The sequence below is a fragment of the Anopheles marshallii genome, chromosome 2 (genome assembly GCF_943734725.1).
Source record: "Anopheles marshallii chromosome 2, idAnoMarsDA_429_01, whole genome shotgun sequence".
NCBI lineage: Eukaryota > Metazoa > Arthropoda > Insecta > Diptera > Culicidae > Anopheles > Anopheles marshallii.
This window is the reverse complement of record NC_071326.1, coordinates 26006763-26031271: the sequence shown is the minus strand read 5'-3', so window position 1 is coordinate 26031271 and position 24509 is coordinate 26006763. Positions and strand designations below refer to the sequence as shown.

At 41.5% G+C, this 24509-nt stretch overlaps 1 protein-coding gene across 1 annotated transcript in view; it reads right to left on the bottom strand.

Moving 5' to 3' along the window:
• LOC128719502 (protein tincar) overlaps positions 1 to 13855 on the bottom strand; it is a 29675-nt gene extending 15820 nt beyond the window's left edge. Inside the window, exons 1-2 of the mRNA XM_053813127.1 lie at positions 13266 to 13855; positions 11306 to 11427 (exon numbers count right to left, since the gene is read on the bottom strand). Of these exons, the coding sequence (XP_053669102.1) occupies positions 11306 to 11427; positions 13266 to 13855 (712 nt within the window). The remainder of the gene's footprint in view (positions 1 to 11305; positions 11428 to 13265) is intronic.
• Positions 13856 to 24509: the final 10654 nt, after the last annotated feature.

Here is a 24509-nt window from a genome sequence, read left to right as displayed (position 1 = left end):
TCGAAAAATGATCCAACGAAAGTCCGTAACCGTAAGGCGGGGGATGAAAAACATGGCCTTTGGTGAGCAGCTGCCACCAGCTGGTTGATTTGGGCTGTGGCGTTTGCAGGAAGTCAGTGACAAGTGCGTTGGCTTAAAAACTGACGATGCTCTCAGTCCGGATGGTTCAGTTTATGATTGAACGTTTAGTAATCATACTTTGTGGAAATGTCTTAAAACTCCCGCCGGTGGGAATGGGAAGAACTATGGAGGTAATTGTGTAGAAGACAATTTAAACCATTGCCGCAAAGAAATGTTTATACTTGCAAAAACCGACGTCCTGTATCCCTTTTGTAGCTTATTCTTCGAAGGTTTTCAGGGCAAATCGTTCCCTCTGGTAGAAGCAGAATATCAAGATACAGAGCGATCCAATAACGAAAGCTTGTTGCGGGGTGCGAAACTTTACGGTGTAAAACTTTGCACAGCGCATTATAATCATTCCTTTGCTTTTGGTTGTTGGCTTCGGTTCATCTAGGGGAAGGAATTTACAATCGATCGTTTGTTCGTTGATGGAGTGGTTTGGGATAGGAATTTTAATTAGGATATTTTTGAATTGCTCGTTTTGCTCGTGTTTGTCCTCTGCCACCGGGCGAAAAACAGACAAAGTGGAGTCGGCTGAGGTATTAAGTTGTTTGTGCGTTTAGTGTACTTGCTACGTTGTGGTTGATAATTAAAAAAGAAAATTAAATAATGTGCTAAATTGATGTTAAGTTGATATAAGCTTCTAAGTAGTTATATGATATTGAATGGAATAATCAATGGAACGAACGAGAATTTTCTCAGACTAATAAAAGTCGTTAAAAATAATTAAGATAATCAATTCGATTAATTTGTAGTGATTTTGAGTTTAAAATGATCATTATAATTATGCAGTTCATCATGCAATAAATCGGCAATAAATAAACGGTGAATCATAAGGGAAAATAGGTATCAAAAGTACTTTCGTTCTTATCATTATCATCATTTTGCATGATCTTTTATCCACTGCAAGAATAAAACCACTCAAACAAAACTCATAACATCCTCGAACGCGGAATATGCACAAGTGCAAATGCAATTTGCATTTAAAGCACCTTATCTTCCATCCAGAAAAGCAAACACGAATAACTGCTTGCTGCCGTGCCAAAAGAGCAACATTTTTCGCATTAAAATAAACAAAATACCACAATTGAAAAATGTGATAAAAAGCAGTGACATCAAAGCAATTCCCTCACGGAAAGGGGACGCGATTTTTCACCTTCCCGAGAACCTGCACCGGAATCGCTCGTACTATAATCTTTTCCCCGCTACGAACACATCACCATTTAAGTCGCGAAGAAAGGAAGTGAGCTAAAATGTCGGTGGAAAATACAATTATGGCACCGTTAGTGAAATGCCGTCCGGGCCAAGATGCAGATAGACGTGTCAAAACGTCTCTGGAGGGGGAAGTTTCCCGGCACGGATGAGCTGCAGCGGTGGGTTTCGAAAACTTTCTTTTGTGTTCTTTACTTTTAGTGCTTTAGTTCACTTTTATTCATACAACTTGGAGCAAATTTATTTTCATTGAATTAAAATCACTTTGTACTTGTGGTGTGGTTAGCCACTTTCATGCTGTATTGATTTTAACGGGAGTTTTTCTTCGAGCAGATAAAAAATTCAAAGACGACAAACACATTTTATTATGCAGGAAAAAAAAGAAACAAAGAGCGTGCGGTGTGATAGCTACCTTAAAGTGAATGCTCAAAGAGAAGCAAAACAAGAAACGAGAAATATAAAACAGTATAAATCATAGTAGAAAAAATGTACGGCAAGCAGATAATATGAAGAGAATAAACTACATACAAAAAGGGAGAATGAAAACAGGAAAAGAAAACACATCCAGGTAAAAGAGAAGAAAGCATTTAAGAATTTTTCCAAGCATATACATAAAGTAAGATGAAAGAAATGAAGCAGCTGTGAAGATGCGGAAAAAACAAAACAAGACTAATAACACCATTACTGATAAGACATAATCCTCACGAATGAAGCGAATGTCTCCTGAATGTGTATGCAAAGAGAGTGAAAGCTGTTGATGTTTCGGAGCAGGGAGATTGAATCTATTTCCGCTTCTGCATCGTAAAAAAAACGGAGCTTGGGTCATTGGTTGTAGGTTTCAGTTCCTTTTCTTCCTCGGATCCCGATGAGGTGGACGCATGTTTTGTTCGTTTTTTATATGTTTTCTTTTTTGGCTGTGCCTCTGTTTTCCATTTCCGGCTAAACAAAAGCCGAGCGGACCATCCTGTACGTTCGTTTATAAAATAGGATCATTGCCTTTTATCCTGTTAGCCTTTGATTGGCCGTTAGTTTAGGTTCGGCATGGTGCGAGACTGTCGGGTGGGATAGTTTGCAATTTAGCTGGCGCTTTTATCAACTGTACGTTCGATGTGTTTTCTTTCCGGTGAGGATGATGGTTGCATTTGAAAGACGTATTCTTCGTGATTTTACTTGTTTTGTTTTCACTTTGGAAGTGGAAAGCAAAAATTGTCGTGACTGAGCGCGGGAAGAAAATAGTTTCGTCAGGAGCCATTTGTTTTAGCCTTGAAGTAGTGATGAATTTTTGCAAGTTTGCAGTCCACGCATATAAAAGGCGCTGGAGGGATTTGATTGAAATTTGCATGCAAAAGACTTTTTTCGCATGAAATGCAAATGAGTTTGTGTACAAAGTGGATTTTGATTGAAAGTATTGTTAGAGTTTCGTTACGCGCTTAATTTTCAACTGTTTCGGCGCATGTAGTGCCGTCACGGATGTCACGTAGCTCTCTTCGTAAATGTAGTTACAACATTAATGTAACGTATTGTATACTTTTAGGGGTAACTGGATCTAACTGGGATGGTTAAGGATCTTTTTTTAAAGATTATTTATTTCATAAAACGTTATATTGTGAAAATTATGAGGCCTACCAATACGAATATTCTGATTCTAGGAAACTATTGCTGTTTCCTCTCCGTGATGTTTCGCTCGTTTTGTCTATTCGAAATATCATCGCTTGATTTGACGGCCTTTTCACCGGTAGCAGCCTATTTGATGTTCCAATTTCAAAGGATTGAAATTTGAATAGACCCATTGCGCATTTATCATCCACTGCACGGCTAAAGTTGCAATGAACGTTCTCAGTCATCTTTTCTGGATGAGCACACCATCCGGCATCCGGCACCACAGGTAAGCAACGTCAGTCAAGCACAGTCAGAAAGGCATCATTAGTTATGCAAATGTGGTCAACCGGTGCTGACTGTACCACCCCATCAGGATAGTTGCTGCCGGAGGGCAATTGTTCGGATTTTATCGGTCACCAAGGTGTCATGGGTTTATTATCTCGGACGATGGTGGCAACTATCGTACAATTCGAAAGCGTTCGAGATTACTGGACCGGGAGAGATTATCCAGCGGCGTGTTTGGCGCTTAATGCTGAGAAAATGGGATTTATTGGATCTCCTGTTGGTTGCAGGAGAAATGTAAATGACACATAAAACGAGGCGAATGATATAAGGCTTCACTACGAATGGGTTGGTTGAAATGTGTCCAGGAAAAGGATTCACCAGGAATAATTTGCGCCATGAAATTGACCATTGCTTGACCACCAAATAGAGATAAATTATCCATTTTACAAATTGTATTTGTACTGTTTCAAATCTTTTCTAGAAGTATGAAAACTAAAGCATACATTTTAGTTTAGTTACAAGTTTAGTTACAATAACAACAAAGAAAAACCACCAAAACTACGTTGACTCGGAGTGTTATAAAAATGATAATAAATCGCCTAAAGGTATGCAAAAGGCTAAGTAAAATCTTAAATTATTGATAAATTTTCCTTACTGAGACTATTTTAAACAGCAATAAGCATAAGTGTATTTAATCACCTGCATAAAAACCAAATAAGAAAGCTCAAACACTGTTGCATTCACCCGTAACGCATTGTCCGTGTGGTTACCGTCTGCCGAATGCAAATTCAAGTGCACGAAATACAAACCGATCATGTTTGTTTCGACTAAAGTGCAATTATGCTTCGTTACGCACACGTCCAACCCCCGTAAAGCGCTGTGCAACTGCGTGCACTGTACTGTTCGGGTGGCATTTATAATTGAAACCGTTTATCATCGGTTGGTCAATGTTTTGCCCGAGCATTTCCCATTCATCCACTGTCTCCCGGAACGGTTTGCTGCCGGTGTGGGGTTCGGATATGGTTATAAAAGCGAAAATTATATCCGAGCCTTTAGGTGTAGGCAGGCATGTGGTTGATTGTCTTGCGAGTCGTCGAAACGACGGGACGTTCAGCAGTGTTTGCTTAAGGCAGCACAAAGCGAGCTAACTATGTTTGATTTATGTTCTTGGTTGGATGATGACGGAACGAAACGTACGTAAGGGCAAAAGCTTTCGGCGATCCTCTCCACTGGAGGGCATATTTATTTTGGAAAGGAAGTTATATTTCAAAACGATTTGAAAGCTTATTGTTGTGGAAAATTCTAAGCCGTCGTGTTGTGGAACATTACTTTACCTAACCTAGTCACGCTAAGGGTAAAATACAGTTTTTTGCATATGATTCTTGCTTGCGATCTAGTTGCGAGCTGAATATCGCTTTATTCCGGTTCATCAAATTCATCTTGAAGGTGCGGTTAAATTGAAACACCAACGAAAAGGGGTTCAGTATTCCAGCCTTACCAATTCAATCCAAAAAAAAAAACATCCCAAAAGAAAAGTTCGCTCGTACTCGTCTACAAAATGGAAAACGACGCGGACAGCACAAGGAATGAAAGAAGGAAAATCAATTTGGTGTATACTTTGTATCGGTTGAGTTACCTTCACGATTATAAACTTCCCCAGATGTCCGGAAACCTTATCCGCAGCAGTGAAGAAAGTATCCTTCAGCGGGCTTATTTTCGGGCGGACGATGGGTTGGGTTAAAAGGGTTAAGAAAATTAAGCCCTAATGCCTATATTCGAATGCCCATTACACGCAAGCTGACCCCTCGGTTCGGGAATGTTTACATCATCCAGAGCAAGCACGTTTGAACTCCAATTTGTGAGGTGTTGAAGAGTGGGTGAGAGTTACACGAATGGCGAAATTGTAAAGTAGACAAACAACAAAATAGTCAAAAGGGATCCAACATACCCGTTGCAACACAATCCACTCAGCTCCACCCTACCTTTTATGGATGAATGAGAAAATATGGATTCAATTTATCAATTTCCCTCGACCGAAACCGATATTTTTTTTTTTGCTGCAGGGAGTTTTTCGAGTCTGTTCGATTAGGCTGAAGGTGATCGAGAGGCTTGAATCACTAAGTAGATGCAATTGGGTGGAAATGTATTTACATAAAATAATATGTAAAATTTGTCAATTTTGCCAACGTGAGCCACTGGAGTCACCGTGTTTAAGAATAAACTTAGTGGACTGATATCATTTAAACTACAATGGCTGCACACTTCTTAATATTAGTATGTAAAATAAGCAAACATACGTCCTGCCTTTGCTGCATACTACCGCACGGAATGGAATAGTTGCTGGTTGTTGCCTTCGTGTTGTACTTGCTACCCAAAATAAATACACGTTACATGTACGCCAAAGCGCCTACAGCAGAATGGTTGGTATTTCCTTATCGCACCGACAGCTTCCGGTTGCAACCATCGTATTTCATCGTCCGCTTTACTACCGTGATGCGACCACGTTGATGGTTGGCAACTTTCCCAAAACCAGCACACACAACGGCGCAACTCTGCGGACAAGCGTGAAACAGGTATTTACCGAAGGTTTCGGTGGTTTCCTAGGAATCCCCTTCCCGAAAGGACATTCTTTCTGACTTCCGGCAGCTCAATCACGACAAAGCAAGCAAGGCACGGTGCGAGGATATGTTTATGCGAACAATTTATGTTTCCTCTACGGGTGAAAATTGGTTGCAGTGCGAGTGAAGCTGAGGCAGCAAAAAAAAATAAAAAAAACTGCGCTAGTGTTGCTGCTCGTCGTCTCGACGGTATTTCCTACCTCATTTGCATTGGCTGCTAAATTTTCGCATCGACCGGGTAGAGCAGATAGTTTTGCAAAACCCAAGAAAAAGTTCGACCCAAGCCAGGTGAAAACTTTTCTACTCTAGTTGCATCAAGCCGAGGTAATGGGAATGAAGCATTGCTAAGTTTGCTATAACAGCGAGAAGAAAAACTTTGCCGGGGTCTTATTTTGGGGCCCCTTTTTTTGCTGGTGAGATCTAATATGCGCTTTCGGTGAGTTGGGCCGTTGAGACGCGAGAGGTCTTTGGCAAACTCATGCAATTATGCTGGTTTCTTGTGATATACTTTCATGAGCCACCTGAGCCGTTAGATCCGCAACATGAGGCATAATGGAGTTGCGCTCAGTGCTTGGAATTTTATACCCACCATAGTATCAAGTAAATTGCCGAAGGAATTTTAGGTTGGTAGCTGGGTGCATTAATTAAAATAGCTATCCAACAACGAAACACTATCACTACTACAGTTGCACAATATTACAGTGATGTGATGCGACGTCACAATGCCCTGCACAAACTGATAGTATCAAATTGAAAAATCCGGCTTTATGAATTTAATATTACTTACGCAACAGTAATAAAATGGACTTTCAATATGTCACAGCTTATCAAGAATCTAATTTGTTTGAGAAATGCAGCCTGCCAGAAAATCTTCTTTTCTCTTCCGTTTCGAATCGTGTGACTCGCTGCCGACGACAGATTTCAACCAATCAGCTCCAGCATTGAACCTGAATTTCCTTTTTTATACTGATCAGCACAACCGGAAGAAGCATCACGTTGACAGCTGTCGTTCGTTAGGGTTAGTTATTTCACTTTGTGCCGTTGCAGCAAAGTAGGCAAAAGAGCGTAGGAAAGGTTACAAAAATACAGTTGTGCAGGTGATTACGTCATTTTTACAAAAACGCAGCTCAATATGTTGAGCTGCTGGTATGATGGAATCAGAACAAATTTTTTTAATAGCTTCTGCTTGCAAGATCTTCCATTGATGTGCGTTGTGATGATGCATTTTATTTAATTAATGTCTGTCAGTCGATGGCTTCATGTCACCTTTCTGATCTTAAGCATAAGTCTAAAGCGTTCAAACCGTGTCAATAACCTTAATGCCAAAGTTAAATGTCGCAAAGCATTTGTCTCCCTTTTGGATCCACGACTGTTCAGTAAAATGTAGCAAATTACAGTTTAAAAGCTATTAATTTACGGCTGTTCGCTTGGTTGCACATTCTTGAAGAAAATTATCCCTTCGCCCCCCTTGCACAACCGATACTATCTCTCGTATATCGATTTTCTATCCATTCTGTCGTAACCTCTTTTGGTTCCTTCAATTCCTTGGCGAGTTGGCCTTTCCTGTGCAGGATGGGGTGCGTCATGGGCCCACAAAAAAGGGTAGGTGTGACGAGGGCGGGGTGGCTGGGCGACGTCTCGGGCAAGTGATGTGTTTTATGAGAAAAGTTTCGCCGGGCTGATTTCCCCCGGGGACAAACCTTGTCGTCCCAAACCCTTCGAATGAGGCCAAAAGGCAAAACACCAATGAAAGGTGTACGTGTACATTGTGGTAAAATGTTAAAGAAATAGAAGGGAAAGGGAAACAGATAAGGAGAGGAAATGAGTAAGGATGACTTACAATTACATTGGAGATTTTTTGTTTGCGTGTGTGTAAAGTTTGAAAGGGAAAGTGTTATTTCTTAAATGCTTGTTTCTTGTTCCGGCCTCCGTTAAAGTTACAATATTTTTGTTAATATTTTACAGCACGTTAGGGTTTAGTTATTTATGAGCAATGGTTTTTTTTCATATTTTTTATTGCGGTTATTACATTAAGACAAATTGTGTTGGTATTTTCGTTGATTTCTACTTCATTTGAAAATATTTTAAAACTTTTTTTTCCATGTCCATGTTTATTTCTATGTTCTGCCAAATGTGATTAATGAAATAAATCACCTCTCATATTTATCTGCACCTGCAGTACATAAACATTTTCAGCTAAAGCACTCCTTTACAGCACTTGACCGAAAATGGTACCCTATTGCGAATATCATGAAAAATGGAAAATTAAATGCCATTTTTGGTGCCCATGTGCTGATCGGAGCTAAAATCAAACCGAGAAATTGCGCGCTGTAAATCAATTCTGACAGCGCGTAATAGGCGTACACTGTCATTCGCTTGCCGGGCATGTCCTGTTTCCAGTCCAGTTTCGTACACGACTTCCGGCAGCGGAATGTTCGGTAGGATCCATCTGTACCAAGCGCGCGCGCGTGAGGGAATGTGACCAGATGGTGCCAATGTTTCGTAGCCCGGTACCGTAGCTAATGTCAAATGTGATTGAACGGGGATTGGCCTGTGCCGCGGAGCGGATCTCTGCACTTTGCGCACCCTAGCCGTATCGGCTGGCAATGGACACGGGGTGTGCCCATGTTTTTTTTTGCTGTGTCCCGGACACACTGCTGCAGGAAAACGCAGGAAAACTTATTTTTAAATCATGATGACGATTTTATTCCCTTGTATACTTTCGGGAGTGTTCGGGAAGTTTGTGCGCACAAAAGTTTTCCCGTATACGCCGCCGGATGTAACGTGTCTGGAACTAAATCGTGATGGCGGGCAAAAAGGTTTATACTGATGTTATCGATAAGCGAACCTGCTAAACCTGCATGGGTTTAGCAGGGATTTTAAGCATCACAGCATAAGGCACTTAAGTGTTATGTGTAGAGAGAAGTCGAAACAGTCGAAACAAAAAAAAAAATAACAGGAGGAGTAGATGTTTGAATTTGAATATTCATGAGATTTATTATTGTTATATGTTTTAAAAATGCTTACAATTGTAGAAAATTAATATTCTTATCCATCAGCGGATGGACTATAATCAGCTTCATTTAAGCTCACGTTATGAATTGTTCAAACACATTTCTCCAGGCAGAAATTGTAGCATACCCAAAAGCACTGGTTTAAAACAGATATTGAGCTGCTCTGCTTACCGCACAGCGACGATGCGCTAGACTAGTTTTATCCAATTAGGCTAACTCGTAAATGCAGTAATTTGTACACAGACCACACGAGTGAGTCACGGACGGTTTGCATTAGAATAATTACAATTGATGATAATGTGGCTTACCGCTCGGGATGTAAAGCGATACGAAACAGGAAATGCAACAAATGGATTAAGTATGCAATCCGATATTGCGCATGAAAAACGCAGGACGAACATAATTTAATATTAATGTACAGCACACGTTCACCATCCTTTGATAAGCATTTTCGTTTGACAGGTTGAGTTCAATTTGAAGCGCTCTTGTTGCTCATGGTATTGGTTCGTGCAAGTGTATGACATGCAGCAGCAAAACATCCAAAATCCAATTATTGGCATTACGAATGATCGTGTCGTGTTGTTGTGAGAGCTGTTTCCCGCAAAACAAGCCTTTTCTGCAAATTTCTCAATCCAATTAATTTCAGCTCATGGTTATCATTTAAGTTGAAGCGCTTTCTCGCCGGGTGGGAAAGGAAAGCTCGCTCGGGAAGGAAAATTTAATTATTGCAATAATAAAGCATGACAGGATCCTGCCATCATCCGCGCTGACATAAAATCATTGTTGACAACGGTGGAACATTACACCTCATCCCACGGTGTTTCGCACGAGAAGTCTTCAGCTTGGAGGGAGATGAAAACCGGATTATGACACCGATACGCAGCCAAGGCTTGCAATGTGGCTTGTAACATGGTGGTGAAAGCCACGGTATGTGAACCCAGAAAGCTGACACTTTAAAGCTCCTGGGAAGGTCCTCAAGAAAAGTCCACCTCCCGGAACGATGAACAGGGTGGAACATCGGACGGGTGCTAAGCAGGTAGGAAAACAAATTGGGGAATTATATTTTACACCGGCAAACAAACTAATCGCCCACCAAATGGAACCGGGCACTATCCACTTCCGGTGGCACTCTAGCACACGAAAGTGGGTTGGATACCGATCAACGGTTTCGGTATTTACGTTCTAGGGATGGTCTGGTAGGAGAAGCACTCTTGTGCTTAAGAGAATTTCGAAACCCATACCGTTCATAACATACTCGCGCTAGGGAGGGTGAAAACCTCCGACCGGATAAAGACCACCCTCGTATGCTCCGGGGAGTTTCAGTGCCGTGCGTTCCAACTGCACATTAATTCATTCTTATTTATTGTCATCTTTAATTTCAGTTAGCTTTTCCATTAGAAAGTTTCGCAGGTGAAATAGTGCTTTCCGGTTTCCGGTGGTGGAAAACCGGTGCAATAGCGTGAAATCGTTAGCCGGTTAGCTTTTGTGCCGGACGGCTGAACCAGAAGCGGGAGAATGCTGTGGAAGGTCGACCATCTGTACGTGAAGAAGAACGCTGAATTGGGGATTGTTTATCGACTGGAAAGGGAATATACTTCGAAAAGGAAACGCTGGCGAGAGGTTTTAGTACACAACAAGCGCCACCAAACCAAAGCGAACGGGCGACGTAAGGTAAGAAGCAATGTGATGGCTTAATAAAGTTTTGCGTTTGTTGCGTGGCAAATCGGTAGAGCTTTCCTGCACGGTGGAAAATATGTGACAAAGAATGTGCTTTGTAATAATTTTCATTAAAATAACACGGTGCTGAAGAGGAAAAATAATACCAGAAATCCATTTAATGTAGATACCGCTTAGGGTTTTCCCAGTAACGTTAAAACCCCTATTGTAAAATGCCGTCAATGCGGTTCTTCGGAAAAACCTTCCTGTCGTCCTTTTTTTTGACACACAATAAGTATAAACGACCACAAACGGGTTGCACCGTACCCGGAAGCGACGGGCTTCTATTAACACTTGATCCTATTTCTATTATGGTGGTTCTATTTTCCATTTTACTTTCCCGGCTACGGTCTGTAATTGGATTTTCTCGGTATAATTTCCCATTCTCAAGGGCAAGGCTTAGGGCGCGTCATTCGTTGCGGTTGCTGCACATTGCTAAAGCTGCCCGGTAGAATGTTTTGGAAATGAGCTAGAAATAATGTGCCGCACAGTGAGGTGGGCTGCTTTACACAACCTTTTTTTCTGTGATTTTCCAAGAAAATACTTGAAATTGGCTGGAAACCCCAAACTTTTCGTGAAAAAGTATTTCGTTATGGGTGAATGGTGAAGGTGAAATGAAATGTGAACGGAGCGGTTGTACTCAATTTCCAGGAAAGAAGTATTTCTATGATATCTTTTGCTTCGTCGAGAATTTTTTAAAATAACTAAAATAAATAAAAATTGAATGCACTTGTACTTTACCTCTTGGTAGGAGTCCGTTTTCAATCACTTTTGCTTCTAGCAGCAATCGAGGTAAAAGCAGACAGATTGCCGTGATGATATGTATGAAGGCGGATGTTGGACCACCGTGAATCCATAGAGAACTGAGAGAGAGAAATGAAAGGAGTTTTTAAAGTTAGTTTTGCAATTTTGCTGTTGAAATTTAAATGTTATTCCTGAATTATTTGTTGGTGAAATAGAAGCACCTATCTAACGTTCGGCTTCTTCTTTAGCACGCAGTTCTCATGTCTGTTTTTGAATTCCCTAGTCAAAGAATGATTTATAGCATAGCAACGTGTGCATAATTTCGTTCAGAAGCTAAGTTAGATCAGCATTTGCAGCTCGTACGGCTAGGCACGAGCTGCGATGCAAATGCACGACGTGACAGAAGCGAAAATAGCCCGACGATAGAGAGGCCTAGATAAAAAAGGTGTGCAAGTTAGCATGATGCCTGCACTAAGCAGGATGCAAAATAGTGCTACTCAAATAGCTCTGAGGCTGAGTGGTATGAATTAAGCAGATCGTTTCCATTACCAGATGGTTGGCTTATTCAAAAATGCACACGTAATCTATAAGGCCAACAGCACAGAGAGCACCATACAGTGCAAAGATTAAATTGATAAGGTGAAAATGAGTGATAAGACTTAGCAAACAGCAATGACAAGTGTTTTTTTTATTGTGAAATTGTGATAAAAAATGATGATGGTGTATGCTAGACAGATGGATGTGCATAGAAGACAGATAACATTTTCTTCACAGATTCGTCAAAATTAGCTTGAGATGCAAATAACTCCATCTGTTTGTGATTAATATTTTGTACAATTCACTGCAAAAACTTAAAATTTTCCCTCTTCCCAACCTACCGCATTAGACAACAAATAAATAATCAACGCAAAGCAGCAGCTTTCGTAACCCGTAAGTTAGCGCCTAAAAGTAGACTATCATTTCTCACCAGCCGTACATGTGGCTTAGAATTTATAGTTTGCCTCTGTTTCTGAAAGCTAGGTTGTCGACAGCTTTGTGGCGTTTTACCAGCATCTGCTACCATTGAGCCATTGAGCGCAGAGGAAACATCCATCAGCCAGAAAAGATAAACAATTTCGCGTGTGGAAGCTGTGTACCATTTCTGTCTAAATAGTGAATTGGCAAGCAGCGCAATTCGGTGGGAAAGATTCACAAGAAGTGGTAGCACTCGCTTAAAGGGAAACATCTTGCGCTGCGAAACCCGCTGCGGCTGACTGCAAATTCGATGTTGGAATTGTGGTGCAGGAGTGTAAGGATTATGAAGGTTTAGAGTCTTGCACGGTGGAGCATTAGTTGATACTGCGGGTGTATCTATCGAAACACGTTCCCTTACAAAATCTAGTCGATTTTCTTAAGGTTTTCGCTTCCTAACCTTGCTCGGTAACTTCTCGAGGGAGTATAGAGCGTAGGCGAGTTAGTTTTAATTAAAGTTGGTGCTTGTGTTGCCGAATGCTAGCGTGTCTCATTAGGACGATCCCGATATTCGCCGTTGGTACAAGCTGTCAAGCGAGCCGTAGCGTATCGCGATATGCAAAAGCTTAGTCCGTTGGGGCACCGTGATCACTGTATCAGCCATCTTCTGTGCACGATTTCGAAGCGAGTCAACAAAATAGTCTAGTCTAGTCGTTGAGGAAGCCATCAAAAGTTCTGATACTGCAGCGTAATGAGAATATAATGAAAATTGTTTTGATTGTGTTTCGCTGGCAGAAACACCGGTCGTAATAGATTGCGGTGCTTTGTCTTGTTGCACTAATTGTCTAACAAAGCAAACACAAATACAATTAGAGATGTGAGAGGCGGTATGGAATCTATTCTCGCGAATTTTAATACCAATAGTCATGGAAAGTTGGGTTGTACAACTTAAATAAGTGAACGCAGCAGTCAAGCAAGTCAGATGTGTTTATGTTTGTAAACTTACCGCAAAGTTCCTTCGAATGCTTCCTCTTCCAGCCCATCATGGCCGGACGGGGTTGAACCATGCCAGAGCTTAGTGCCCGAGGCCAGTTTCATACCATCGTTTGCCAGGTTGCCTACGCGAAACAGTGCCGAGGCGAGCAGTAGTGGCAGAAACAGGACCACCAATCCACAGAACACGATCTGTATGTCGAGTTCGGTCGTGGGTTTTTCGTATTTCCAGGTCAGTGCGGACAGCCCGATGTACCGGTGGGTGCCCTGTACGATCAGGTATCCCTGCAGAAGCGTCATCAGAATGCCGTACCAGATGGACCAGAGCGTGTTAAGATGAAGCCGACGGCGTCGATGTTTCCCGGGGTTGATGTCGCTCGCGTTTGCTTGCCGCCGTAGTGAGCCAGCGTTGGGCACGTACTGGGTGGAGGTGTTGCTCGTCAGCACTACGCTGCTGTGCGATATGCTTGAGTTGAGGCTTTGGCATTGCTTGGACGAAGCAGTCGAGGTGGCGGTGATGTTGAGCAATGATCGGTTCTTCTTCGAAACCATCGTTATATCACCGCCGTTCTCATACCCCACCAGTGAACCAGTTATAGACATCGTGGTGGATTGACGGTACGGTAGAGCACTTTGGAACCTGAAGTTATTCAGGGATTGTTGCTAAAAGATGGATCTAGTGATGATGTTGCTGGTACACTACGTTATGAGGCTATACTACGGCGCTGTAAAGGATTGTCCTTATGAATATGTTCTAGTTGCGCAAGTATTTGATAGAACAAAGACTAGAGCCAACAAAGTCATTGAGCAGTAGACGTACGACGCGGCACAGCAGCGCATGATATACGCCTTGGTAGCCGATGGACGGCCGAACCGTAGGAATGCTCGGGGCTACGTATTTTGGAGCAATCCTTTCGGTAGTTGCCTTCGATATGGTGAGTACGTCATTGCGTCGTGGTTCGCGATGTATTTCGGTGAAAGAATTTTATCTGCGAAAGAAAGCAGAGGAAAAAAGATAATTGTTAATATGGTTGCTTAATATGAGAAGATTTTGACTTCTTCTGGGTATGTATTAATATTGTGTTGGGAGTTTAATGCAAAATTATAAGTGATGAGCGTGAGCCATACATTTCATTTATTTTTATTTTCTTAATCGTTTTCTCCCTGCAATTTATACGCCTAAAGTTATGCATGTTACATAACACAAATCTATTTACAACGAACTAGTTGGACAGAAATGATGTCAAATACACAAACCAAATGAAAAAAAGTACTTTACTTCATGTCCAGAATGTGTCCCACTCGGTGACGGTGATTTGTGGCTACATTTATGTAACCTTTTTTTGTCGTTTTGTTTGCAACTGTCCCTAATCGATGTCAATTTAAAAAGAAGGGAAAGTAAAGGTATATGCAAAGGAAAACGAAACAATATGTGCTTTTATTTCGTTTGTCGCAAAGGTTTACCGTTGATTGACGAAGGTGCAGTACCGAAAAGGCAATGAAAAAGGTCTGCAAATCTGGCCACCACACCAACCAATCATTGGTCCAATGAACCCCTCGTGTGAGTCCGTTTGTTATTTGTGGCGGATGGCTATTTGTGTCTCGATATCATCTAGGGGTCGACATCCAAACCAGGGAGCCGCATACTAACAATACGGTCCACTTCATCATGAACCATTAGCCCAGATGTGGTGTAGCGAAACTCGAAACTCCACATTTTTCTCCCTTGCATAATGGGAGGTAGAAGAATTCCACTCCTAAATTGTGGAAGGAGTTGGTTAAAAATAAGACTAAACCCAGAAGCAGCAGGAACAGGGGCAAATTTCTTGCTGTTTTATTGTTTGTTTGTCTCGCCCCGCTTTGTTTGGCCACTCGTAAAACGTAAATTGTACTGTGACGCTGGGGAACAAAATAAAGATGGAAAAAAGTACAGCACAAAGCACCACCACTACCATCGGTTCGATGGTAGCAGATTTTCATTCACACCGATCGATCGATATTTAGCAACGTTCGACACAACGGGCAAGGTGCACGCGTCTGGCGGAACACCCAAAATTTGGGTGTGTGGGTGTGGAAGTTGAAAAAATTGGTGGCACTTTGTGCTTCTGTACATATTTGGTACCGTCTGGCTGGGAGTTGGGGAGTCGAAACGAAGGAAAAACGTGGGGAAAAAATAAAATCAACAATGACCAAAACTGTTTGCAGGACTCGGTGGAAATGGTGATAGGTTTTTTTTGGTGTGTGTGCTCGAGATGAACAAAAAAAATGCTTTGTGATGATGCTCATAGTGTTAAGGGAAAAAGCACCAGCCGTAGAGCTTTGCATACGATATTTCTGATTTTTTTGTGCCGTATTCGATGATGCTTTTTTGTGGTGAAAATCTCATGACGGTGATGATGATTGTGTTGAAGAAGATGTTCTTCAATCAGCACCACACCAACGTTTTTCCATGCAAGCGTAGGAGTCGTATGGAGGAACTCGAAGGAGAAAAAAACAAACTTCTGCATCGCCTCATGTTGCTACGAAATTTTCGCGTTTTTCTTCCCTCGTTTCGTTTCCCTCTTGAATGTTTATTTACATAATGCGATGTCGAGGACAAAAGTTTTGTCCCGGCATAATACAGCGAAACATCGGTTACATGCACAGGTCAGATACAGGTGGCCACCGTACAAAGTACTGGCGGTGGAAAGCTGTGGAGAATATTATTTTTTCTTCTGGCGTGTAAGTGTTTCACATTCACTTTTCGCAAACGAGCAAACAATTCAAATGAAACGAAACGAGTGTAGCGATAAGCAATAAAGCTTTTGGGAACTTATTAAAAATACCGACAATAGCTTCGCCTGCTCGTTTGCCAGAGTGGTTGGAGAGCTAGCTTCTTCGCGTTGGTTGCAGCAGGAACACACTTTAGAGTGCATTTGCGCGATGCAATCTTCTTCCAATGCATTCAACTATTTAGAGTACGCAAAAAAGCATCGTTGATGATAATGATTTAAAGAAGATTGAAAAAGCACCATCATGATTCAATATTACAGTAGGTGAACAACGAAGGTTATGAGCTCAGGTTGTTTTTTGTAGATTTAAATCTTTTAAAATGGAGAGGAAACAGTAAAGATAGAAAGGGGCCAGAATGGGTATCTCTTTGCTTTCTGAATAAAACCAAATTTTTATTTTATTTTTAAGTTTTAAAAAATTCAAGTAAATATACCAAAAAAAAACAACTCTAGTCGCATAAAAACCAATCGTGCAATAAAGTATTTATGTGCATACCAACTATTCAGAAAGTTCCCGCTCGATGCTTCTCAAGTGGTTTCCACTTTCTAGAATCCATTTCGAAATTGCGGCGCGTTCTTACCACTGCATCGTTGCATTTCGAGATAAAATGGTACCCACTTGTTGACGGATTCTCGGTGTACAGTAGGAAACTTTCTTCACTGTGCCGCACAACTTCCACTGGACGAACTTGGACCCATTCGGTACGCTGTGACTCGATGTGATTGATGGTCCTTCCTGGGCAGTCGGGTCTTGGTAATGGCAGGCAGGTTCTGGTCTAGCGCCTTTGGCCAGAGAACTTTTAGCGACCTACTTTTTTACCAAATTGCCCGCTCGACAACTCGCAACGGATATGCAACCATCTCGCCTAATGGTTTGATGGTGATGGAGGCAACCATTTTCCAACCTCACTTCTTCTTGTCAGGTGAAGTTTTCGTAAAAAAGAAGAAGTTAATATAAAAAAAGCAGAGCACCACTTGAGCGAGGCAAAACTGTGCCACGATAAGGACTGGTTCCTGGCCGCCAGTGTAAGGCATGCTGGGAAACATAATCTGGGTGAAAGTTGTTCGTTCTACGACTAATGAAAACATTAACGGCACCGTCCACCCACTCTAAAGTTACCTAAACGCTTTTTTCCCGGCAAATGTGTAGCAACAACATGTTTGCAACATTATTTGAAACTGGGAAGCAGAACTATCATGCGCTTAGTGGAGCATCACACTCGTCCATTTGCATAAGCGACAGTCAGTGTATAATTTCTCGGAAATGTTCAGACGTTTCGTTGCCCGCTCAAAGAGCTGTAATTAAAAATCGATAGCAATTAGATGTCCATTTCAACACTTGGTATCCCAACAGCAGGGCGAGCATCAAAACGAAAAAGGTAACACTCTGGTTATAATAAGCCAATCAATTATCATCAACGTCCGTCAAATCATCTACGAAAGGAAATTTCTTCGAACTGCGGACCTAATTAACCACCCAACTGGTTGCGTTTTAAGGGTAGGCAGTCATCGGGAGAGGAAAGGCGTAAATAGAATTGGGTGACAAATTGAGTTGAGATTAAATGCTGATGGTCTAAAAGATTATCATCGTGGGTTTGAATGAACGATAAAAAGTGTGTTGAGTTGCTACCGGCAGAAGCAGAAAAAGTAAACAACGGTGAGATAAATACCGTGCGTGTTTTCTAATGAAATCAAGCTGTCAAATCTAATTAGCGTTGTAAGGAATTTGTTAAACCGGTTAAGCCACGCCACCGGAACAATACATTGATGTCTTTATTATTTCTCATTAAGGAAATACATTTTTAAAAATTAAAGCCCAGCGTTAGCAATGGAAAAAAGCATATACTTTAGTCATTTTGTTCCATTTCGTTGGACTGTGATTGATGAGACTGGCGCGTAATTTGATACTCGTAATTGACCGCAGGGCCAACCCGGTTCCCCTTCTTCCACTAGCAGTGGGAGAGGCGCGTCTATCATGTTGCTGGGCCGTAATAATTTCATTAAACCATTCGTTTGGCCTACCGAGCCTTCCGGCTTTGCGGTGTGTATGTCGGTTTCATTGTATGGGAGGTGCCGTTTTCCATTTCCTGGTTGGAGCCTCACCAAACAAACCGGTTGCCGCTTCGTCCCTTCGCGAAGTGAAGTGAAAAATTGCAACCGGAAGGCGATGGAGCAATATAAATTGTTTCAGCAAATAAAAACCCTGGGCCTGGTCGGTAACAAAAGCCCGCATTGGGGGTGGATGGCAGAGAGTGGTGGGGAAATAATTTTTAATAAAATTATCCTACCGGTTCCCGCTGTCTTCACTGGGACTGAGTGAAGCTACCAGGATCAAGTTCATTCCTTAACTAACTGTTGGCTGTTTGGGAGGGGGCTTTCGACGATCACAGCTATGCCGGTTGGCAACCTGATGCTGACCGCAGAAAAGGTGGCAGTTTCCCAAAATTAATTACAGCATAATGCAGTCGATAATCCTATTAGTAAGTGTCGTAATCAAGCCAGTTCAAGCCACCTCCACGATAGGGCAAAGGCAGACACGGGATTGATTACTGTGTATGGGACGTATTTTTTGCAATAATCGTTATAAATTGAATGTTTGATGCACATGTAGTATGACTTTGCGCCTAAATTTATGCAACAAGGATAGAAAAGCAGTGAAATGGCTGATTAGATCGAGCTCCAAAGAGTAAATGGTTTAAATTTTACGTTTTCATGAATATACTGTTAAATTTTTCGTGATGCGTTTTACCTGCAAAACACATTGCCAAACACCATGCCACGGCAATAAATAGGAACATAAACATTCGCACCATTGAAGGTTTTACAAAGTTTACTGCATGGAAGATAAAAGTCTTCAATTCAATTATGGAGAGCACCATTTTTGCTCCCTGCCAAGCCTCGGGACTTTTCCCCATTCTACCTACCACCGGGAGCAAATCTCATTATGGTGCTTGACGCTCCCTTAGAAATAAAAAAAATCAATAGTAAAAAAAGCCATACTCCAACCAAGAACGCAACACAAAGCTGGCAAAATCATCGAAAACCTACAATTACATTGCGGACAAAGCCACGCTTGAACGGCATACCTGGCCGAACGCGTTACTTCTTCCCCGTTAGCAGGCAAGCGGATGGTTCGTGTAAGGAGGAAAAATAAACACACAGTGAACGGTGGCTGGGGCCGGGTGTTTATTTTTTATGATGCTATAATCTCGCCGAAATGGGCACTTACTGTCCTGCGTGGAAGGTGGGAGTGTAGATTTTATGTTTTATTTATGCTTTGTTTTTGCCCCACTTACAGTGCTGATGGAGTCTTCGCCAGCAGTCTCCCGCCCTCGCCTGTGATTGATCCCGATAAAGGGCAACGCGGATGAAGTAAACGTGGCATCGACAGTGTAATAGAACGATCAAGTGCTGGGCTGATGTTGTTTGATTTCGACCCAGCGTTCACCCGCACTAGCCACTCACCTTGCAAACGTATACGCAAACGCTCCACTGACCTGAAAAATCCCTACCCATTGAGCCGTTGTTGATTAGGCAAAGGTATTTTCGTTTGCACTGCGAAATTTAACGGCGTGAAGCGAAACAAAACAGTGAAAAAAGGCCATAATGATTTTATTTTTGCGAGTTTGCTAAAGTAAGCAAAGTGAGCAAAAGTGTTTGATAAAACATGGTCGATATAAAATATAAACTGCTCTGGATGTTGTGTGAGTTAAATTGAGGTACTTTCAATGGTGTTGGTAGATCATGCCATAATTATCATCAATGGAGTGTTTATAATCATTTACTAATATTAATTAAAAAGTAGTATATTTTTGCTAATTGTATGCGTTTGTTTTTACACCATGAAGCATAAAATGCATACATTTATGAAATACTAATAGTTTGAAAGAAACCGTGAATTGGACGATGGTTGGAATTGAAAACTAAAACAAAAAATAAAAGGAAATATTTTAAAGATAATGCTCAGATAAAAGACAAATAATTTGCATATAATTAATAAGGATAATAAAGTACCATGGGTCCGAAGACGATAGCGGAATAACGACAGCATAAACGATGTGCTGTTCGTATCCTTGGGATAATTAAAGTCGTACCCATTGCATACCTTTAGGCGGAAACAGTATATATACTAACAACATATTTTGAAGAATTTCAAGCATCGCTAGAAATTGCAATCAATTTGAATCTATTTGAAGCAGCGATATTGCCTTACACATGTACTTGTGCACGTGTTGCATGCAGCTTAACAAAGATCGGCTTGAATTGAAGCAATTTACGTTAAGCTTCACGCCGAACATGTTGCCTGAAAATGGCGAATGGAAAGGACTACTGCTCTATTAATCCATCCTTTTGTTTGCAATGCATTCCCCGTTGGAACTATTCAAACCACCCATTCCTAAGCACTACTATTAACAAAAAAAAATGGAGACAGTTTTGTACCGTTGATTGGTACCGTTGTTTACATTCGTTCTCTCAATTGCACCATCACACTGGCACATTGTTTATCTTCCGGGTAGAACGTTCTTGCGGCTGCTAGCTGAAGTCCTGCGAGACCGATTTGCTGACGCGTCAGACATGCGACTCGAACAAGGGAAAATAAATTAAGCAAAGTTCCCGTTTGCGCCAGACACACAACGTCAATTCGGTGTGCCGGAAATGGGCACCACCCTTCTCAAAGCTTGTGGTTGTAATAGACGTGTGGTGTGTGCTGAATCCTCGCGCACATCTCTAGCGGGGATGATAAATAAATATGTGACGGAATGTTTGGGTTTGGTTGGCTGGCTCGCTTGTCCACAGTTTGGTGAGATTGTATGTACGACCAGCTGTTGTCGTTCATCATCCCCCGAATGGACCACGGAGACATTGCGTGAAGGTTATGGAGTTCTGAAGCTTGGGAGCAAGAAACAAGGAACTACGCGCAACTACGGACCATTAAAACCCGCTTCCAATGGCAATCACGCTCTCGGGCTCACGGGGAATCCGATTTTCCCCACTTTCGTCGACCTTTCTTACACATGTCGAAAGCTTCCCATCAGTCATGAGCAACTAATCCTACCCCGGATCGTGCAGGGAAAAAAGGGAGCAACATATCCATTACTATCATAATCTACATCATCATCAAACGCTATCATCATCCTTATCATCATGAGCCTTGGTTATCGTCTTACACTCTTATATAAGGTGTATGGTTTCATGCGTATAGGAAGTACACGGACCGGAACGGATGGTGTTTGATTCGTTTTCCATTTCTTCACAACACAACGAAAATAACATCAACGAGTGGGGAATAAAATAAAAAAGGCACAACGAATGATAGCGGTATCTTTTCTTTTCCAATGGAAATGCGATGAAAAGAGGAAGCATGTGCGCGCCTTATTGAGTAAAGGATACACGTTTGTTGTTGATGAAACACTATGAACGAGGCATTTGTTTAGAAGGGGTTACGGTTATGAGTTTGACAGACGAATTTCAAGCATGAGAAAATATTATTTCCTGGACCGAGGACCGAAAATCTCTGAAGTAATGTTGGTTTAAAATTTAGCAAATGTTTCTTTATGGCTTTAAACTTGCGGTTAGACACACAGAGCATTTGAAAATGTGTGTTTTATGTAAATAAAGAGATTGTATTCAAATTCGGCTTCCATGAAACACTGAAAACTCCTCTTATTTTGATTTATCCTGTGTAGGTTCTTCGAATAAATATTTTTCAATCTCGTGTTTGGAGTTTCTAAGAAAATCTCTGGAATATCTCCGAAAGGATATGTTAGCCAAAAAGAAAAGGTACATCCCTCTTGAGGCTTCCCCTATTTCAGGAATAGACTCGGTCATATTTCATGCCAGTTTGTGTTGGAAAAGATATTTCACGAGATTGGAAAGGATTTTTTTTTTATGGAAGGAGCGTGAGGGAGATAAAACGCCACGAGTAGCACATTTAAGCACGGGGGCACGATCGAAAATGTTGCCATCGATTTTCGTGCAGCCATTTCGTACGCTTTGAACCGTATCTGCATGATATGGAAAGGGCTTTATTGGAAAAGAAAATCCTCACACAGGGGATGGTAATGGGACGTTAGGAATGAAAGGGAAAGAACATGAAGGAAAGATTTTCCATGCTCTTTATGGCTCAAAAAGCCCTCCCTCCTGTGGGTGACAACGGTTGTTTGGGCGGGTAAAAGGAAATCGACCCGGTGCATTCCAGCCACTTGCAATCTGAAATTCATCGCCTACTGCTTTCGTATGCTTTTTTTTCGTCTTTCTTTGAATCACCTTCCCATTTTTTTACAGGAAAAGTAACGTACAGCAACTATGTCCGCAACAGTAATTCAACGTGATCGGGACCGGTGTCTACGAAAGGCAAAGAAGCTTAAATTCCACACCGTAAACGTGGACGTGACATGAACCATGGTCACGAGGAACACCAGGCGGCTCCATCGATGGTGCACAGTGCAATTGTCTAGATGCATCGGACGTGTAGTTTTAATGTGAATGCAAGCGATCAGTGGGGTATTTCTTTTCCTCTTCGTTTCCTTGCTTTTTTCTTCAATTATATTGCACACTGCACCGTACCTGTCTGTTCAGGATCGGTCGCGATGAGCGATTTTGGATTGGCTATGAAAATATTGAATTTAATTCCACTTACTTTGCGCATATCGCATGAGACCCCTGTCTACAACGACGGAACTGGAGCAAACCTAGCATCGAAAGCAATTAATTTTAATGAATGCCTGCATGGGAGTTTTTCAGTTAACGTACGAAGCTTGGAAGATAATGAAAACATACACACAAGTTGACCATTGTAAATGAATGGAAAAATGGGTGCAACCCTGCAACGAAAAAAACCGATGCACAAATCCGACTCTTTTGTGCTCTCTCGGTTCAATTAAAAACCTCTGCACGTACAAACCACGAAAAAGAATGACCGACCACGGCAGACGACCGACTCTTGCAGTGGCATTTCAACGGGGAACTCAATTAAGCTTGTACCTGCGTTTCCTGTCGGCTCGGCCACAGTACGATTTTGCCGTAAACACAGCACTCGAATGCGGCACGGAAACTGCATTCCGAATGCATTCCCGTACAGATGATTTGATTTCTTCCTCGCGACCGTTCCGTGATCCGTCCCGTCACTGCCGGAAAGGTGTGAAAGCGGAACAAGTGCAATTTGGCCAGAGTGGCCTGTTTTTCACGTCGGTCTGCCAATGAAACCGCGTTCGCTTTTAAAGTGAGCAAATGTCAACGGCATTTCATCAATCAACGCGACATCCAGTGAGCTCTGGGTGTAAAAAAGTCAAACCAAGCAAGCTTACGCACACTGATGACGTTTATCCGGGCGAGGTGACCACTCAGATGATGATGTTTCCCATTGATTCGGATCGCTGTGCAGATAGTGAGTCACATTCATGCTGCTAGTTTATCCAGCAAAGAAACAGCCGGTTTGTGTGTTTCGGCATCTCATTTTTTTAGTAGTCGCAACCGCAAAATCATTAAAAAAGGTTACCAATCGGTCGGTCATCTAACGTCATGTCGGGGTACAGAATCTAACCTCAAAAACAATTGCAAAAAACACTCGTCCACCGTTTGGTTGGCTAGCTGGCGGTTTTGTCCACTTTGTTGTCACGTTTACTGTAGAGCAATGCCTTTTTTTACTACGAATTCAAAACCTCGTTATAAAATAGTTACACTCGTTTGGAAGCTGCGATTTTTTTCAATTTGCAAACGGGAATGAGGAAAACCGACCACGAAACCACGGAGCACCGACAAAATATATGCTCATATGGTTAGCTTACAGATGCGATAGAATTGAAACGTTGTTTTGAGCGCAGGATTTGTATTTTTTGTACATATATGAACAAGGTGGTACAAGTGAAATATAATACGTGTATTTAGCTATATTTTCCCACTATGGTAAGGAAGAAAGGTTGATAAGTGTCTAAACTAAGCACAATAAGTCGAAGAACGCGTAAATCATTTTAGTTATCTTTTCATTATATTGCCAATAATCATATCAACAGTTTTTAATAGTATTACAATATAGAACCAATTTCTGTTGAATGGTTAACATATTGAGTAAACAGACAACATTACTTGATTCGCCTAAATGTATACTATTTTTGTGCATATGATGTTTAACAAAAAGTAAACATTTTGTTTGAGGCTTTCGTAACGCTTTATAAGCTTCTCAATCCATCAATTTCTCTTGCCTTAAAAGTTGAGATTTTTAAATGATAAAAAAGATTCAGTTAAGATTCTTTAATCCTTCCAATATCCTTACGTTTGTGCATTGCAGTAACCAGGTATGTTTTCAATTTACGTTCAGCACTAGAAGCGGTATGTATAAAACATTAATCCAATTTCTAACCAACTCCCCAGACCTGACCGGTGAAGAAGACCCAATCGAACCAATCGTATCATTGCCAAATCCATAGCAAAACGAAACGGATAGAGCTGATGCGTATGGGAGGAGTAAAAGAGCCTGCAGTATTAGC